The following is a 17,117-nucleotide window of genomic DNA, read 5'->3' as shown; positions in this document are numbered from 1 at the left end:
GATGGCTCCAGGTTCGAAAAAAACGAAATTCTCCTTTAATTAACATACTGTATGTAACAGCTTGGAATTAGCTTTCAATACATGCACCTGATTTCCTTGGATCTATTGGTTAATCGATTCACTGACATATCGGACAATCAGAGAAAGCCAGCCAAACTTACTGTAGAAGTATAGCTTCCTGTCAGTTATAAGCGGCTTGGACGGGGGTCCAAATTGCTGTTTATTTGATTGATCTATATTCCTATCCTATCAGGTCGGGCCATCAAGCATGTGAAGGAGTCAATTTTCACCCCAGAAGGAGGGGCCAGGAGGGGCGTTCCCAAGGTCTTGGTTGTGCTGACTGATGGCCGTTCCCAAGACGATGTCAACAAAATCTCCAAGGAGATGCAGATGGAGGGTGGGTATTTTCCAGACAGACTCACATCAACTGATGTGTAAAAGTGCTGTACTAGAAGTGTCAAAAGTGAAATAAAAATTCATAGATTGGTCACTTTTTGACAATGGATGTATGTGATTTGTTTAAATTAATGCGATGGGTGGTGTGACATTTCCTACAGTATGCTCTGTAGTCACAGACTATGGAATAAAGATGTGCTGTAAAACGAGACATCCCCCCACCGCCTCACCACCAACCCCACCCTACCCAATGTTTTACACATTATTAGCAATTGGTAATAAAGCTATAAAAGGCTGACTTTAAAGATGGATTATTCTTGCAGGCTGTATATTTGCCATATTTTACTGTTATAGGCTATCTGACACTTTGTCCGTGGGTTGGAAACCTGCAACTCAAACCATGCGTTTCTTTCACAGGCTGCATTATTTTTTTTCCGTTGGCTTTAAACGTGTAATGAATCTTCCTGTTTCACTCTCTTTCCCAGGCTATATTATCTTTGCCATTGGTTTTGCGGATGCCGACTACGGGGAGCTGGTGAACATCGCCAGCAAGCCCAGCGATAGACACGTCTTCTTCGTGGATGACTTGGATGCTGTGAAGAAAATAGAAGAGCAGCTCATTACCTTTGTCTGCGAGGCCGCTACTGCTAGTGAGTAACACGCCACCTAGTGTAGAGGCAAAAGCACTCGCCTACCATGGCCCGTGTCTGCGGGTGGGAAGCCGGTGGGGTATGAGTCCTGGTCGCTGCACTAATGCCTCCTCTGGTTGGTCGGGGCGCCTGTTCGGGGAGCAGGGGAACTTGGGGGAATAGTGTGATCGTCCCATGCGCTACAGTACGTCCTGCCAGTGAAACATCTCGCTGTCAGGCGAAGAGAAGTGGCTGGCGACTGCACATATCAGAAGAAGCATGGTGCTAGTCTACGGCTCTCCCCAGATCGGCAGAGATGGTAGAGCAACGACCAGGACAGCAGGGGGAATTATTGGCCAAACAGAATTGTGGAGAAAATGAGAGAAAAATCAGAAGAAAACGTGTAACTTGTGTGGACGACAGAGAGAGGGGGGAGGAACAGAAGGAGTGAGAGAGACATATGCAGAGTGAAAGAGGGTAAAGAACTGATGCAATTGGCAGACAAAGGTATACGTAGTGACTGGGGAAGGGGAGTTAACATGAGTCATTTGATGTTTGCGAATTTTAAATATTGAGGATGAATTAACGACCCTTTTCTATCTTTCAGCTTGTCCATCGGTTCTAATGAGTGGCAATACAATGGCAGGTAAGACCTGGAAATCACAGAAACAATCCAGAACACAGAGCGTCCACCCACTGTAATGATAGTGCTAACGATGGTGACCAGGAGAAGGATGGTGGTGGTGATGATGATGATAATGATGATGATGATGATGATGATGTCGTCTCCTGCAGGTTTCCGTATGATGGAGAAGTTTGGCCTGGTAGAGAAGGAGTACAGCACTGTGCCTGGAGTTTCTCTAGAGCCGGGTTCATTCAACAGCTTCCCCTGCTACAGGTTACACCGAGATGCCCTGGTGTCACAGCCCACCAAGTAGGTTAATTAGTTATTTAGTCAGCTAATTAGTTTATAATAAATACTTACTAGCTTCCTGTTGGAGACTACAGTGTGATATACTGGTACCACAACATGGAGTTACCACAACAGTTAGTCAGGTCATGCAGTGGTAAATTCCCTACCTACCAACAGAGGGTCGCAGGTTTGTGCCCCGTGTTACCTCCGGCTTGGTCAGGTGTCCATAACAAGCACAATTGGCTGTGTCTGCGGGTGGGAAGCTGGATTAAGGGTACTGTATGTGTCTAACTAGTCCAGGACCAGTAGTTGGTTGGGGGAACATTATATTTATATATATACCGTACTGTATATATATATATATATACATATATATATATATTTATATATATATATATATATAGAGAGAGAGAGAGAGAGAGAGCGAGCGAGCGAGCGAGGTGCATGTTGTCTGATCCTACACACAACCTTTTTAACCTTAAGCCCCGCCCACATGATCCACAGTAAAACAGCTCTGAGCCCATTGTGCCATTGTTTCCCATGGGGAGAGTGGTGCCTCCCAACTACATGCGGCAGATGCAAAATGCGGCAGTGCTGCACTTAAATTAGCCTCCGTGCGCTGTTCAAATTGTTTACACTTTAACCTTACCGCTGACCTGTCTTGGCTCTACCTCGCAGTGAGAGAAGAGAAGATTGCTTATCATGTGAAGGCAGCTTTAGTGTTTCAAAGTTATTTTCAGCCTAGTCCCGTGTTTATCCATCCATGTTTTCTTGCAAAGAGACACTCCCTGACTCTACTGGAGACTCTACTGGAAAAGGGGCGTGGAAATGGTTAGTGACCTGCAGGACACAAACACCAGAACTCTTTGAATGATCAGCCAGAGGTCCTAAAAGTATTCATCATTACTGCCAATGAAAATAGTTTTACATTTGTGCTAGCACACCACAGGAGAACTAACATAAAAGCTAACATTGCCCTCACATCTCCCCTGATCCCTGTATTTTGTGCTTTTTTTTGTCTTTTTCTGTCTAGCTGCCACACAATAATCTGATTATTCAAATACTGTATGCATCCTATATCAGTCACTTTTTAAGGAGCCACCACAAATAGAACAAAGTATTACTTTGACCGATTACCACACATTTACTGCAGAATGCCTCTCACAGCCTCTTAAGGAAAAACAGGAATGCAATTTTCACAAATCATGACATTTCTACCGTAAGGAACAGTCTAATAAAAAGACTCATCAAGAAGCAGCTTGTTGGAATACATTTTGTGACAAGCAATTTTCACTGAGCCCTACAATTCTTACAGCACATTAACACAGAAAATGGAGCAAATTGACTTTTGTCAATTTTTCAGAAAAGCCACTGCTAAATCAAGCGTGCTGTGTCACAGTAATCACAGAAAAACTGCTTCTGTCCTGGGGCCTCATGTAGAAAAAATGGCATAGATTTGCCAATAACAATCTGTGTATATAACGAGGCAGAAATACAATTACACATTTATTTTCAGATTTATAGAGGTCTTGTTACACCACCAGCTCAGCTAATTCCCGTTAGAAATCAAAATCAACTACTGTATGAATTTATGTATTCCCGACAGTAAATCTGACAATCCGCATGATCAATTGCTGAAACGCCATATTTTTTACAATGTAATAGACTGTCTGCGGGTTCTTTGCTATGGTAGTAGAGTAGAGTAGAGTAGATGATTTCCTGTCTTAATAGCTTAATTTGTCCATGCTGCTGACCCAAGCAGCACAGAGACCACCCCAAACATAAGCTCAGACTGTTACGGATCACATGTCTGTTTCCCCCATATGGATCCTATTCACCTTATGTAGCCACGCCCATTTGACCCGGTTGTGTGGCCGTATCAAAACTTCTGGCTAAAAATAAAATAAAATAAAATGGCTGGCTGCTCCAATATCATCTAACTCTGAATTAATAATTTAGCCAATTGTATGTAACATACCAAATAAAAGCAAACGGCAATGTCTAAGAATGCAACGCCATCTAACTGGCTCGTTAAGTCTCGCATTCCAGGGAATTACGTTAACGTCTGCGGGTCTTATTGACGTTAGTGGCTCGAGCGCAACTCGGAGGAGAGAAAACTATCTGAAGCTTTCTTCGTTGGAGTCCAGGTATGTTTTACAAGAAAGTGCTCGTCATTGTCGACGATAACGTTATTTGACCTGGCTAACAGTGGATACTCGCTTGCTTGCTGTGTACCGGCTCAAAGTAGTAGGCTACCGGTACATTCTTTATTTTATCCCCTTCACTGTCCGCTCCAAAAACAACTCTCTTATTTTGCGCCGTGACCGCCGGAAGTGTTAAAAGGACCGGAAGAATTTGGCCCACTGTAAGGTCTGAACATAAGGTGAATATACCAGACCTGGGCAACTGGCGGCCCGCGGGCCAGAGCGCCACCTGTGTGGCCTGCACTGGAATTGCATTTTCTTTTTTTTTCTTTTTTTCTTTTTTTTTTCTTTTTTTTTTTTACAGTGCACCTGAACGCAACATGCAAGATACCCGCTGAATAAGTGTCCAAATGTTCATGTCATTCTGGCCAATACTCCACTTCTGTTATAATATTTGAGTCTGGAATATGGAATATCTTTCAATAATCCTTATGACTAAAAGGCTAAAAGTGATCTCATGTGTAAGAAATGACTGTTCTACATTGAAATAAAAATAATTAACTTGTTGGTTTTGGATTTTTTTTTTGCTTCAAGAGTGCATTTTTGTTCGTATGACCCTCAACACAGGCTTTGAGAATCCCGGGCCACTTACTGATACTTATGCTTAAATTAACCCACTCATATTCTGGTTTATTTCAAGAAAAACATTTTGGATAGTGGAAATTCTAATTGGCTGGTAACTTTAAAATCTAGCAGCCATATTGGCAGGTGGTCAAGAAAGTTAATTTCAAGCCCTGCAGGGAGAGCAGGGAGGAGTGAGTGAGAAAAGGATCAAATATTGGTGTTTAAGACTGAATAATGACAGCACAACTGTTCATTTAAAATTAGTTATTCCTCTAAACCTGACTACAAATGCCCCAAATTTTTTCACGCCGGTGCCATTCGGCCCCCAACCCTGAGCAAAATCTGGCCCTCTGGTAGCGAGAACATTTTTTTGTGGTCCTCTCTATCTTCAAAGTTCCTGCAGGTTGCGGCATGACAATATTTGTTCGGCCCCCGGCAACACTCTGGGTTTCTCATGTGGCCCCCCATGAAAAATAATTGCTCACCCCTGCTATATACACTGTAGATCGTATATCTGTTTAAATCATCTGGATTTTATTTAGCTCACACTGGGGCCTTGTAGGAGCTATTATCGAATACATTTTGGTTAAGACTGCACTCAATTGGTATTTAATAAGGTGTTGACAAAGATTAAAGGTGCTAAGGTCACAAGATCATTAAGAGTTTTCACTTTCATTAAGGGTTTCAAGTCCGTGCTTATTTAGGGCACAGGTAAAATGAATCTCTCTCTCTCTCTCTCTCTCTCTCTCTCTCTCTCTCTCTCTCTGTGTAGGTACCTCCACCCTGAAGGCTTACCCTCTGACTACACCATCTCTATGATGCTCCGCCTACTTCCTGAGACCCCACAGGAGCCCTTTGCATTGTGGGAAATCCTCAACAAGGACAATGAGCCGTTGGTGGGACTCATCCTGGACAGTGAGTCTCAACCACTAGTGTTTTTGTCTCCTAATCTCTTCTAATCTCTTGCCTCACCAACATAGTAATAACAAAGCGCACCAGTGACCAAAATAACTGTTGCATCCTGACTAAAGAACTTTGCAGCAAACTGATGATGGCAAAGAGTGCGACACCGCCACGTGTCTCTCTCTTTGTACAAACAGTTACAGCAACGAGGTGGCAATATAATTATCCCCCCACATTTTCTGACAATCAAAAGCAAAGATTTCTCGTCTACAGTGATGCAGATGGTAATTTTGTCAGCTTCTCATCTTTTGGCTAACAAAGACAAACAGCTTCACAGCCTGTGAGCTCAGTTTTTCTAATTACATGGTGCAAATCTCATTATCATTCATAATATCACGGTATTATTGTAATAATGGGGGGTGTTATCATCTTTCCCTCTGATGGTTGCATTCAAAGCTCAGTGAAAAAGCCTGGACTTCTAGGGAACCTGATACAAGATTAGATTACAGGATATATTGAATTAAACATGACAGGGATGCCATTTCCATATTAAACCAGCATTGCCTAATGCCTAAACAAAGTTTTTAAATTGTTTAGTTGCAATGAAATGGTGATTTGAAATAAATACATAAATAATCCAAACGGCAGAGGCACTAATTTTCCCCTTCGCTCCCCAAACCAAAGACAAACAAATGTCACTCTTTGCTGTAGCTCTGGATCAGAGTCATAGTAACCTAGGCCATATGCACAGTCTGCTACATAGAAACCACTTACATTTTTTGGCATGCTACTGTAGCTTGTTGCTAATTATTGTCCAGTCTGGCTAAGATAAAAATTGTCCTCACTTACCAGAACATTATTGGGTCAAATGGGCCCAGACAGAGACAGTGGCCAATTAGATGTACAGGGCAAGTGTTGAAAATCCCATAGTTTTATCCATAACTATATATTATTATATATCATTATATAGTTATATAACTATACACGCCAACCGTCTCTTTATCTCCCACCACCACCCAGACTCTGGAAAGACCTTGACGTTCTTCAACTACGACTACAAAGGAGACTTCCAGACCGTCACCTTTGAGGGCGCTGAAATCAGAAAGATCTTCCATGGCAGCTTCCACAAGGTTGGTTTCTCAAACTCTTCATCCGGGTCTCATAAATGAGTGGAAGTACCTTCCAAGGCTATAACCTCAAACAATTCTCCTGAAACATCTGTCATGGTAGTTCGGATGAGGTTTATATTTCAAGTTGTTAGAATCACTTAGATTTGACTTGTACACATATCATATACCAGGTATTTTATCCTGGTGGATTGGCATAAGATACAATAGGAAAGAAAGCACAAACAGAAACAAAGAAGCAAACAAATTAAGATTTGTAAAATGCTTATTAAAATAGTTTTACTTGGTCAACCGAAGCGATTCACATATATTTAGAATCAGGAGAGACCATAGAACATTTCACTTGGACCAAAACTTAAAAAATAAAAATAAAATGCAGATTAAAAAAATTGTTTTTTTACAGTAAACGTTTTGTTTGTAAGTTTTGGTCCCAGCTAAATGTTCTACTGTCTCTTGTGATTCCAAATATAGCTGAATCGCTTGGTTTGATGTAAAAGTATTTTACGGTATAAGCGTTTTAAGAAATGTCTTTGGAAAAAACAATGGCGGATGAAACCCTTGACTTTAGCCTTGCCGAGTAACAAACATACAAGGGGTGCAGACAGGTCAGGAAGAACACAAGCTTTTATTTTATGTGGATGATGTTTTATTGATATCCAGTAACCCTGAACATGCAGTAGCAGACATTTGTTCAGTTATAGGGCCCTATCTTCCCAAAAGCGCTAATTTAGCATTTGCGCTCGTTTAACGCCGTGCGCAATGCAAATTGGGGGCGGACACAAGCGCATGCCTGTGATAATTGTACTGGGCATTGGCTACCACATGCCAAAGCAGGCGTTTCAGCGCTAAAATGTGGTGATAGATGGCATTACCCTATCGTCAGCAGCGCGCAATTACTTTGCGCTAAGAGCTTTGAAAAGGACCTCTTAACACATTCACTGCCAGCCGTTTTTTCAATACTGTAGGTAGGTTCTGCCAAGTTTTTTTTTTGAGGATTCTGGCTCATCTTTCAAGAGCCGAGGATTCTTTTCTGCTAAGATTTTGTGAACACAAATGATCTCAAAAGAACTAATAGAATGTGTGCTTTCTCTGTCTAAAAGAGTTAGTTTGTAGAGTTAGTAGTTATGTAGGCATTAGCAGTAGAATACAGCATGGTTTCAGCATCTGAAAATTTATTCTGAGATAAATGGCTTTTTGTGAAATTCGATAGAACAGTCACTTTAACCATTTATTTTTGGCGTAAGACGTCAGACATCTAAACAATAGTTTTGAACAGTAATTTCCTCCATAGCAGCAGGAAACCCCCCTCTCCTTCAAACTCCTCCCTCCATGGGTGTGTCTCTGGTGGCTTTGCAGCGTTTGTCACAAGCGAGGCTCTGCCTGTCTGTGCTGCCTGGCTGCTGGCGGCTGCTCTTTGGGCGAGTCTGCATGAGTCGTTTCGGTTGTGAGCTCAGCTGCAATGAAGCTGCGTGCGATTGTGGGCTTTCTGCCGTGTTTCAAAGTGTGTTGCACGCATAATCTATTATGCAAATTTGCAATCCCCCACCGCCAGCTCCCAGCGCGATAATGCGCGAAAGCGAAAGCGTTTTCGCCAATCCATTTTACAGTATGAGAATGGTTTCCTCGCGCGTTCCCCTGCAGTTTTGGCTCAGCTTTTTCTAGTCTGGAGAGCACTGTCGCCACTTAGTGGGTCGGTGGAATGGGTTGTACACGTTCGGTGGCTCCAATATTTTTATAGGAGACGTGGGGGGCGTTGATCCACGTCCCACCGTCAAATTATTATTATTTTTTTTTTTTGACGACTCAACTCGTCATTGGCAGTCAACCGTTGGATTTTTTTTGACGACTCAACTCGTCATTGGCAGTGAACGTGTTAATACCTCGCTGCGCTGGGAGCGCACCCGTAATCTCTGTGCAGCGCAGCGCAGTGCAAAGTAGAATTCCTTTTGGAGATGTCATTATGCACAGCCTAGACATCAAATTATGCTGCTAAAATTGGGTATTAGCAGATAATTCAGTGAGGCAATCAACTATAACTCACTTGAGAAACTTTTATCACATCGCAAAGAGGGAAATGACGTAATGCCCAGCATTGCCTGGCCACGCCTGTGAATAATTCTGGCAGCAAATCCCGTTTGCGGGATTGGTCGGCACGGCTCTAATTTGCGTCTGCGACACGTGCCGTGAACATTTCCGCATCCCGGCCGGGAATTGCATCCGCAACATATTTCGGGGCTGTTTTAACTTAGAAATCAGGGAGGTCACGTCTACCAGACAATTACCGTATATAACTTTTAAACAGTTACATTTCTGTATAAATCATTACAATATGCTCCCGTGAGGTGGGGATGCTGCCGGCGCTGGGGTGCAAAACTCGGCATAACACCTGGCGGACGGCGCAAGGCGGACTGCTATCTTCCCTGCCTTAAGGCGCCCGCAAACAGGTGCGCAAGCGCTAATAGGGGATAGCGCCTGTCGGAAGATAGGGCCCATAGTCTCTTTTTCTGAGTTATCTGGCTATAGAGTTAACTGGTTTAAATCAGAAGCCATGCCATGCCCCCATGTATCAGAAATAACTTGAAATTTAGATGGATGCCAGAAGGCTTAACATATCTGGGCATCAAATTGACACCAGGTCTGAAAATAATTATGCGATGATGAGATGAGATAAAGTTTATTGTCTCCTATAGGGAAATTTGTCTTGGGCAAAAAAAAAGTGCTCACAGCCGTATCACAACATTACAAACAATGACAAATGACCAAACAGACAAACAGAGTTACACAGAGACACTAAGGGCTCTATCTTCCCGACGGCGGTAATTTTGTGTTAGCGCCCGTTTTGCGCTGGAATAGCGCCACGCAAAGCCGTAATTGTGGGGGTGTCGGGCCGCTGCGTTTTACGTCATCTCAGCGCAAACCCCGATAGGCGTGGTTATGCCTATATTAACAGGATTCATCACAAGTTGAGATCACTCCCCTTAAAAGCCACAGCGTCACCGCCTGCACGTCTGTGACAGGCAGCAGCTTCCCTCTTGCTCAGTGCAAGCAGAGTGACAGAGTGAGAGAGAGAGAGAAAAGAGAGAGGGAGAGAGTCAGAGAGGGGGGGGGAGAGAACGAGAGAGGGAAGAGAGAATTGGAGGATGAACCAGTTCGGATTCGTAACAAAAATTGATGCTTTTGTAATTAGTAGCTTTTTAATTAGTCGTTTTGCTCATATAGACTATAACATACACATTTAAAAATATTCGTTTCTTTAATAGGGTAGGGATGTGTGAGATTTTATTTCAATAGCCTATACCAGAATTGTCTGGTCATTGTAAGCTATTGCAATGGTGCAGGGAGAGAGGTTACTGTATACTAATGGTTACTGTATAGCCTATACTGGCCGGTGTTGTGTCAGAAAGTGATTTCGATCCGCGGGACCACCCACAGCGGTGCCTCGGCAGTGCCTCTATGTGCACCGACCCCCCCGGCCTGCCTACCCGGCCCAGCTCGCCCCACCTTATCCGGGCAGACCCCCCTTCAGGACACCGGCACACTAGCCGAACACAAAGCACCTCTCCCGCCCCACCAGACCCTCGCTCCCCTGGTAATCCAATTCAAAACGCAAAACACTTTTTTGCACAAAACCATGACAAACGAATTCTCATTGTTAAATCAAGGTGTGTTTTTTTCTGCAGTGTAGGTTAGTTGAAAATCAACATGGCATTCCGAGGAGAGAAGAGTGTGTGCAGGCGCGAGTGGAGAGTGACATCCATGCCGTGCGTAAATGGATCCAAGCAAGGATTTCCTGCACTGCACGGAGATGTGGAGACTGTCTGCGCTAGAGATGCGCGGATGAGCTTTTATGCCATCCTAATCCGCGTGTATGCATGAACCGTCCGCCCGCCATAAATCCGCACAAATTATTTCATACTATTTATAGATCCGCCCCGCCATGCACCCGACGCTATAAACGCTATAAACGCTATAAAAGGAGCGAACTTACGGTTTCTGCTGCCGTTGGTGCGATTGCTGCAGTCCAAGACTCCAAATAAACTTCCATGCTGTATTATATCCAGTCCACCACTTGCCCTCATGTAGCTTACTCGGCTAACGCTATAGCTTTAAGTTTAGTTTACTTGATTGCCTCATTGTATGGGAAAGTACGAACGCGTCTTCTCTTCAAACACGTCTTCAGCGGAGATTCCTTTTTGAGGGTGACATCATTGACCATATATGGACGAAAAGTGTAGCCTTGCGACCTAGCACATGGCTATTGTTGTGTTTACGGCCGTGGGTCCTTTGGGGGATCTACAATAGGCGACTAAGAATGTGCCTGACGAAAAATGTAGCTTAAAATACGTTCATAGACTAGAGAACGTAATTAAAATTATTTTTCCTCATTAATGATACATCGTTTCAACCGCCCGCAACCCATCCGCTATTAATCAGAATGTTGATTTTTATGATCTGGCCCGCCCGCGGGGCGGGATATCCGCGGTCAGCACGGTTATAACTGCGGCCCGCGCATCACTACTCTGCGCTCAGGTGTATTTTCTGCGTTTGCGCTAAGACCAGCTATTTCCTGGCATTAAAATTGAGAGCACCCAAGGCGATTCTTTCTAACACATTGTGCTGTAACGCCTATTTTGGAACGGGCAACTCCCAAACCTCTCTTTGCGCTCGGCACATACCGACGGTATCTTCCCCACAGTGCTAAATGACACTTGCGCGAGACACATGATAGGCTAGAGGCCCACCGACACGCATGGCCCACGCCTACACCTGTGTCATCACAGTGCAAAACTTGACGGTGGAGGCAGATATCTGGGAAGATAGCAATAAGAGGTGTGCAAATGCAGCGCAAAGGCAGCGCAAACGATAGCGCCGTACAACGATAGGGCCCTAAGTGCAACATACTATCAGTCATAAAAAAACAAACATATATATATATATATATATATATATATATATATATATATATATATATATATATATATATATATATATACATTACAACAAAACTGGGATAAATTGAATATTTTCTTGCCTACCAACAACGGTCGCAAGTTCGCGCCCCCGTGTTACCTCCGGCTTGGTCGGGCGCCCATACAGGCATGATTGGCTGTGTCTGCGGGTGGGAAGCTGGAATCAGGGTATGTGTCCTGGTCGCTGCACTAGCGCCTCCTCTGGTCGGTCGGGCCGCCTGTTCGGGGCGGAAGGGAACTGGTCGGAATAGCGTGATCCTCGCATGTGCTACGTCCTGCCGGTGAGGCTCCCCGTTGTTGGGTGAAAAGAAGCAGCTGGCAACTGCACATGTCTCGGAGGAAGTATGTGTGTATCTACGGCTCTTCCTAGATCGGCAGAGAGGGTGGAGCAGCGACCGGGCAGCAGGGGGAATTAGCCAAGTACAATTGGGGAGAAAATGGGGGGGGGGGTCAGGAAAAAAAAATAATAGAGGAAAAATTAGTGCATCCTTTTTCTGTGGAGACTTTCCTGACACAAACGGACAGGTCAGGTCCTTTTCAAGACCCTGTACTGGCCTTCGCTAAAGAAACCTGGAGAATGGCACATCAAATGACCAAAGCTGAGCCATACTTCCTCCTCCATATGGTATAACAAGACACTGTTAATCTATAAGAAGAGTTTTTTTCTGGGATTAAGTGGATCAGGTCTGGTATTCACACTCTGGATGATGTGATGGAAGATACTAGAGGTTCCTGCAAATTAGACATTGCATTTTCTCTATTAAAAACATATTCTGCAAGGTAAAACTGGATTTCAGGAACTCTCACTTAATTTGGGTCATAAGAATAGTAGCGGCTAGTGTAGTGGTATATTCCCTCCCTACCAACACAAGGGTCGCAGGTTCGAACCCATGTGTTACCTCCGGCTTGGTCGGGCGTCCATACAGGCACGATTGGCTGTGCCTGAGGGTGGGAAGCCGGATTGGGGGTATGTGTCCTGGTCGCTGCACTATCGCCTCCTCTGGTTGATCCTCCTACATGCTATGTTCTACCGGTGAAGCTCCTGTCAGGTGAAAAGAAGCGGCTGGCAACTGCGCATGTGTCGGAGATCCCCAGATCGGCAGAGGGTGGAGCAGCGACCGGGGCAGCCAATAGGGCAGCATGGGGATAAATTGGCCAAGTATAATTGGGGAGAAAATAGGGGGAAATCAGAAAAAAGTATAGAGGAGCATCTGAATTTTATGAATATATTAGAAGTACACAATTTGGATGGACTAAAAATAAGCTGGGAAAGAGACCTGGAGCAGGAGATTTCAGAGGATAACTGGAAAAAACTCTTGGCATCATTGTTGTTACTCACGTGAATTGCAATTACAATTCATTTGTTATAAGATATTAAATATATCTTACTGGACCCCTTCCAAGTTAGCAAGACTCAAACTTAGAAAGAGTCATACTTGTTGGAGATGTTATGATAACTCTGGTGCATATGTGACTGTGATAAAACAGATAATATGTGGGATGGAATAATCTCTTTCCAGAATAAATTGTTTGGAATACATTTGACCAAAAATCCCCAGGGTATCCGCGGGGTCCTGAAAAGTATTAAAAGTTGATAAATCAACTTAGGGAAAATGGTGGAAATGAACCTTTGCTTGTAACTTTTTGCAACAATGCTAAAGTCAAAATGTCAGTTAGTAGCTGTCCATCATTCTCTTTGTCTTTCCTTTCTCAGCTGTTTTCTGTCAGACAATGTTCAGATAGGTAACAGCTGCACAAACCTGTCTGGTCAGGGCAAGTGTGTGTCTTCATTTAGACAGGACAGCAAATTAATGACCGGCGTGAGTGAGTGAGTGATTGAGTTGTGTGTGTGTGTGTGTGTGTGTGTGTGTGTGTGTGTGTGTGTGTGTGTGCGTGTGCGTGTGCATCTACAGTAACATGATTACCTTATGAAGACACTGTGATGTCAGGAGCACCAGCAGCAGGACCTGTCACTGCTCAATGAACCCCCCACCCTAGGACAGTCCCCTCGCTGAACGGCCACACCATGCTTTGTGCTTGTTTAATATCGGCATCGGCCCGATGAGCAAAATAACAGCAATATACTGTATCAGTTATCTGTATAACATTTCATATTGAGAGGAAACAACAATGATTTATGGGCTTTTCAAAATGTTTTGGTAATAAAAGTAGACATTACTTTTTCAAATTCACAGTGTTTACATTTGTTTTTCAGTATATAGAAAACTTGATTATCAGAGCAACGTGTTCTTATACAGATCATATCGACATTGGTAAATATTGGTTATCGACCATAACAGCAATGTTCATATCGGTGCATGCCCAGTACAGAGCAGATGTATATCATGATATCTGAAATAGATAATTTCAAGAGACAAGCCTTCAGAAATATAACATTGCGAGTATATTGACTAATGAGGAAGCAGACAGGAGGTGTCTGGGGTGGTGGAGGGGGTAACAGCACAGCCTGTAACAGCAATGCGGCAGGTAGGAACCACAGAGATGAGGCGCCAGCAGCCTAAACGGACCGCTTTGTTTGGATCGTCTGACGATCAGCTGATGTGGCGTGCACGACTTACGTGTCTCTCCTAAACTATTAGATGGATTACATTGGATAGGAGAACAGAGAGTAATAATCTACTTAAACACAATAACTCACATATTGCTAAACCCATGTTATACTCAGAAGTTCTCTATGCATATCAAGGCTTTTTCTCTATTACCAGAATGATGAAATGTTTCTCACTGGGGTGGCACGCTGGTTAGCGCTGCTGCCTCACAGCAATAAGGTCCCGATTTCAAACCCCGGTCTGTCACAGGTCCTTTCTGTAGAGTTTGCATGTTCTCCCCGTGTTCGTGTGGGTTTCCTCCGGGTGCTTCGGTTCCTCCCATCACACACTGTACATGTATGTTAGGGTTAATACTCCTGTCAGTGTGTGTGAGGCTCTGGCAATTCTAACTGGAGTTCCAAGGGAGAGCAGTTGAAAATTTGCCATCTGGCGCATTTACAGTAATGTTCATTAATGTGCATTGTCCCTCAAATAAATTTAAATACAATAAATTTTATTTTATTTTATTTTATTTTATTTTATTTTATCGCAAATGTGAGCCAGTGAGCTGTATGCACTGCAAAAAAAAAATGTTTTTATCTTTTCTTTGGAGTTATCAGCTTAAAGTATTCCACAATAGCTTCAGTGAAATTTGTACCTGCACAGAAAGGATGAAGTATGATAAAATGACTATTGGAGAAAGAGAAGAAGCAAAAAGCGAGAGATGTGCTGCCATGAAAGCCGTAGCTGTCTGGTGGGAGAGGACGAGAGAAGCAGCTGTCTGGTGGTGGGAGAGGAGAGATGTAGCTGTCTGGTGGGAGAGGAGAGACGCAGCTGTCTGGTGGTGGGAGAGGAGAGACGTAGCTGTCTGGTGGTGGGAGAGGAGAGACGTAGCTGTCTGGTGGTGGGAGAGGAGAGACGTAGCTGTCTGGTGGTGGCAGAGGAGAGATGTAGCTGTCTGGTGGGAGAGGAGAGACGTAGCTGTCTGGTGGTGGGAGAGGAGAGACGTAGCTGTCTGGTGGTGGGAGAGGAGAGACGTAGCTGTCTGGTGGGAGAGGAGAGATGTAGCTGTCTGGTGGGAGAGGAGAGATGTAGCTGTCTGGTGGGAGAGGAGAGATGTAGATGTCTGGTGGTGGGAGAGGAGAGACGTAGCTGTCTGGTGGTGGGAGAGGAGAGACGTAGCTGTCTGGTGGGAGAGGAGAGACGTAGCTGTCTGGTGGGAGAGGAGAAATGTAGCTGTCTGGTGGGAGAGGAGAGATGTAGCTGTCTGGTGGGAGAGGAGAGATGTAGCTGTCTGGTGGTGGGAGAGGAGAGATGTAGCTGTCTGGTGGGAGAGGAGAGACGTAGCTGTCTGGTGGTGGGAGAGGAGAGACGTAGCTGTCTGGTGGGAGAGGAGAGATGTAGCTGTCTGGTGGTGGGAGAGGAGAGACGTAGCTGTCTGGTGGGAGAGGAGAGACGTAGCTGTCTGGTGGGAGAGGAGAGACGTAGCTGTCTGGTGGGAGAGGAGAGATGTAGCTGTCTGGTGGGAGAGGAGAGACGTAGCTGTCTGGTGGGAGAGGAGAGACGTAGCTGTCTGGTGGGAGAGGAGAGACGTAGCTGTCTGGTGGGAGAGGAGAGACGCAGCTGTCTGGTGGGAGAGGAGAGACGTAGCTGTCTGGTAGGAGAGGAGAGATGTAGCTGTCTGGTGGGAGAGGAGAGACGTAGCTGTCTGGTGGGAGAGGAGAGACGTAGCTGTCTGGTGGGAGAGCAGAGACGCAGCTGTCTGGTGGGAGGGGAGAGACGTAGCTGTCTGGTGGGAGAGGAGAGACGTAGCTGTCTGGTGGGAGAGGAGAGACGTAGCTGTCTGGTGGGAGAGCAGAGACGTAGCTGTCTGGTGGGAGAGGAGAGATGTAGCTGTCTGGTGGGAGAGGAGAGACGTAGCTGTCTGGTGGGAGAGGAGAGACGTAGCTGTCTGGTGGGAGAGGAGAGACGTAGCTGTCTGGTGGGAGAGCAGAGACGTAGCTGTCTGGTGGGAGAGGAGAGACGTAGCTGTCTGGTGGGAGAGGAGAGACGCAGCTGTCTGGTGGGAGAAGAGAGACGTAGCTGTCTGGTGGGAGAGGAGAGACGTAGCTGTCTGGTGGGAGAGGAGAGACGTAGCTGTCTGGTGGGAGAGGAGAGACGTAGCTGTCTGGTGGGAGAGGATAGACGTAGCTGTCTGGTGGGAGAGGAGAGACGTAGCTGTCTGGTGGGAGAGGAGAGACGTAGCTGTCTGGTGGGAGAGGAGAGACGTAGCTGTCTGGTGGGAGAGGAGAGACGTAGCTGTCTGGTGGGAGAGGAGAGACGTAGCTGTCTGGTGGGAGAGGAGAGACGTAGCTGTCTGGTGGGAGAGGAGAGACGTAGCTGTCTGGTGGGAGAGGAGAGACGTAGCTGTCTGGTGGGAGAGGAGAGACGTAGCTGTCTGGTGGGAGAGGAGAGACGTAGCTGTCTGGTGGGAGAGGAGAGACGTAGCTGTCTGGTGGGAGAGGAGAGACGGGATCGGGGCTTGTATTTATTTCTCAGAGGAAAAGATGAGATAGTGTTATGTGACTGATAAGTGATACTATCATGTTATAAATGAGGTGGCTGGATCAATTTTCCTGGAGATTTAGGACCTGATGATGAATCCAGATGTAGACAAAATGTCAGCCCCAACACTGTAAACTGAAACTGGTGATTGCAGACATTTTTGTCATCCTCAAATTGACTATCTAGTTTGAATATCTATTGTCTGTCAGAATTTTGTAGGTCTACATTTTTGTTATGATAGGGTAAGGTGGTACAAAACAGCTTATTTAGATGATCTGGATTGGGGTTTTAAGAGACTGATGGTGGGAGAGTGGGAGG

At 45.0% G+C, this 17,117-nt stretch overlaps 1 protein-coding gene across 1 annotated transcript in view; it reads left to right on the top strand.

Moving 5' to 3' along the window:
- The window catches only part of col14a1a (collagen, type XIV, alpha 1a), a gene marked incomplete at both ends in the record, with an annotated part of 230,950 nt that overhangs the window by 138,751 nt on the left and 75,082 nt on the right, over positions 1-17,117 (top strand). Inside the window, 6 exons of the mRNA XM_083636760.1 lie at positions 254-397; positions 882-1,046; positions 1,633-1,671; positions 1,821-1,959; positions 5,479-5,621; positions 6,630-6,739. Of these exons, the coding sequence (XP_083492886.1) occupies positions 254-397; positions 882-1,046; positions 1,633-1,671; positions 1,821-1,959; positions 5,479-5,621; positions 6,630-6,739 (740 nt within the window). The remainder of the gene's footprint in view (positions 1-253; positions 398-881; positions 1,047-1,632; positions 1,672-1,820; positions 1,960-5,478; positions 5,622-6,629; positions 6,740-17,117) is intronic.

This window comes from Poromitra crassiceps, assembly GCF_964638095.1.
Source record: "Poromitra crassiceps genome assembly, chromosome: 1".
Classification (NCBI taxonomy): domain Eukaryota; kingdom Metazoa; phylum Chordata; class Actinopteri; order Beryciformes; family Melamphaidae; genus Poromitra; species Poromitra crassiceps.
The sequence above is the reverse complement of the archived record's forward strand: the minus strand, read 5'-3'. Positions and strand labels throughout refer to the sequence as shown.